This window comes from Nanorana parkeri, unplaced genomic scaffold, assembly GCF_000935625.1.
Source record: "Nanorana parkeri isolate BGI_ZX_2015 unplaced genomic scaffold, ASM93562v1 scaffold127, whole genome shotgun sequence".
Lineage (NCBI taxonomy): Eukaryota > Metazoa > Chordata > Amphibia > Anura > Dicroglossidae > Nanorana > Nanorana parkeri.
This window is the reverse complement of record NW_017306395.1, coordinates 2,163,178-2,165,559: the sequence shown is the minus strand read 5'-3', so window position 1 is coordinate 2,165,559 and position 2,382 is coordinate 2,163,178. Positions and strand designations below refer to the sequence as shown.

General features: G+C 52.4%; 1 protein-coding gene across 1 annotated transcript in view; it reads right to left on the bottom strand.

Moving 5' to 3' along the window:
* The window catches only part of BNIP3 (BCL2 interacting protein 3), a 32,015-nt gene extending 30,997 nt beyond the window's left edge, over nucleotides 1-1,018 (bottom strand). Inside the window, exon 1 of the mRNA XM_018553671.1 lies at nucleotides 973-1,018. Coding sequence (XP_018409173.1) covers nucleotides 973-1,018 — 46 coding nt within the window. The remainder of the gene's footprint in view (nucleotides 1-972) is intronic.
* Between the last annotated feature and the right edge of the window lie 1,364 nt (nucleotides 1,019-2,382).

Below are 2,382 nucleotides of genomic sequence, written 5' to 3'. Positions count from 1 at the left end.
ATTTCACCCCTGCGGGGGGGGGGGGGGGGGGGGGGGGTAGACCAACACCAGAACTTAACCCTTACATTCCAAGGGTAGCCCCACTGCAAGGGCTAATTTTTAGATCACCTGGAGTTCTTCTTGAAGCAACCAGTTTGCTCTTTGCTTGCAGTAACCCCCAAACAAACACGGGGCGACCATTCAATCATACAACTCCTGGGGGATCTGTACTCAGGACCCCGGCGCTGCAAAGCACCCTGCGCACCCCCTCTTTGCTCCAGGGTGCAGGGCAGACCTATAGTGACCAATTGGGGACACTGCAAGTGACATCACCGGTGGCTGGAATCCAGCTCTGCTGACTAGGAGGAAACACCGTGCCATGTAAACACCAGCCTGGGAAAAGCAATCACACTCATAACACTGCTGACAAGACACACAGAGGCAGCTCAGCCTCCCACAAACACAGACAAGCAACACATGATCCAATGGGGGTTGCCATGGCTGATGTATGTGACCCCTCCTATACAATGTGTGACCCCCATACAGTGTGTAACCCCCCATACAATGTGTGACCCCCATATACAGTGTGTGACCCCCATATACAGTGTGTGACCCGCCTATACAGTGTGTGATCCTCCTATACAGTGTGTAACTCTCCTATACAATGTGTGACCCTCATATACAGTGTATGAGACTCCCCTATACAATGTGTGACTCCCCTATACAGTGTGTGAGACTCCCCTATTCAATGTGTGACCCCCCATACAATGTGTGACTCCCCTAAACAATGTGTGACCCCCCTATACAGTGTGTGAGACTCCCCTACACAATGTGTGACCCCCCATACAATGTGTGACTACCCTAAACAATGTGTGACTCCCCTATACAATGTGTGACCCCCCCTATACAGTTTTTCACCTCCATATACAGTGTGTTACCCCCATATACAGTGTGTGACCCCCCAATATACAATGATGTGATCATTCCTCTCACCCTGCAGAGGCTCATCCTGCAGACTGTGTCCTTCCTGATGAGACATGGTGCTGTGTCCGGGATCTCACGCCTTGCTCACACACATCCGCAGCTGCCGCAGCTGTCTTTGTCACTGAGCTTGTTATTGTTATTGCTCTAAGCTCCGATGGATGACGCGGCACACGTAGCCGCCACCTGATTGGCCGGCCCCGCATTCCACCCTCCCTGCGGTGGGCGGAGCCTTGCCTGTAGAATGACATCGGCGGCTCCTATTGGTGGGCTGTTCGCTGAACTTGTTCTCTGCGAGTTTTGTGTCAGCGATTGGCCGGTCGCTTCTTCTCCTCTCTCTCCGGTCCGGGTGATGACGGGACATTGCAGGGGGACTGGCGTCGTGTCATTGCCGGGATGTCATTCGGGGGCAGCGAGATGGATGGAGCTCATTGATTCCTGTTGACAGACTTTCCAAATATAACCCTAGCAGAGCCGCCGGTGTCTATTTATAGGGGAGGAATTAAAGGAATACACCACTTTTTGCAGAAAATGTAATAAATGGGCTCAGGATGCAAAAAGAAAAAAGGTGCATTTGTTATTTTTTTGCATTGGAGGCTGCAGAGCATTGCAATTGTGATCAGTGGCTCTGGGGTGTAATGATCTGCAGACGGTTCTTCCAGCCCGGTGGCGTCACAAGTAGAGGCGGTGCGGCCCGCACCGGGTGACACCATCAGAGGGGGTGACAGCATGATGACTGACAGTGATTTTGGTGTCACCCCCTCTGAAAAGTTTGGCTCTTGGTCATGGACCAACAGACCGACAGCTGCATGTGAGAGGCGGGAACTCGGTGGCATACCATATTCCGACATAAATCCACTGCTTTCTTTGCCGGTGTTCATCACCAAGATGGGTGGCAGCAGTGAAGTGTACGTGAAGTCATCACACATGTGCCCAATGACATCACATGTAACGTAATGACGTGCGTACCGGGTGAAACCTGGCCTGGAGGAAGGATGGACTACAAATGCAGTCAAAGTGTCACACTTCTTCATTGAGTACTATGAGTCCCTCTGTCACAATGGCGGGAGTACTGGCATCACTCCTGTACTAGTTCTGAGCCCCACCAGGTCAGCACCGGGCCTGGCATGAATGGGACCTACAGACTACCTGCATGGTTGTATTTCCCTTCCAGGACGCAGACCCTGCTGGACCTGAGCTGCTCTGTGGACTGGGGAGGAGACCTGCAGCAGGGGGGCACTTCTCTGCCCAGACACTTCTAGATCAGCACTTCTCCACCTTCCTTCACTCACCGCACCCATTAAAAGTATGCAGAATCTTGAGCAGCGGCGGTACCAGGGTGGGTGTTGTGACATCTGTGGTGTGACATCATCACGCATGCACGGTAATGGACTTCAACTGGCCGATTATCGTACGAAAAAC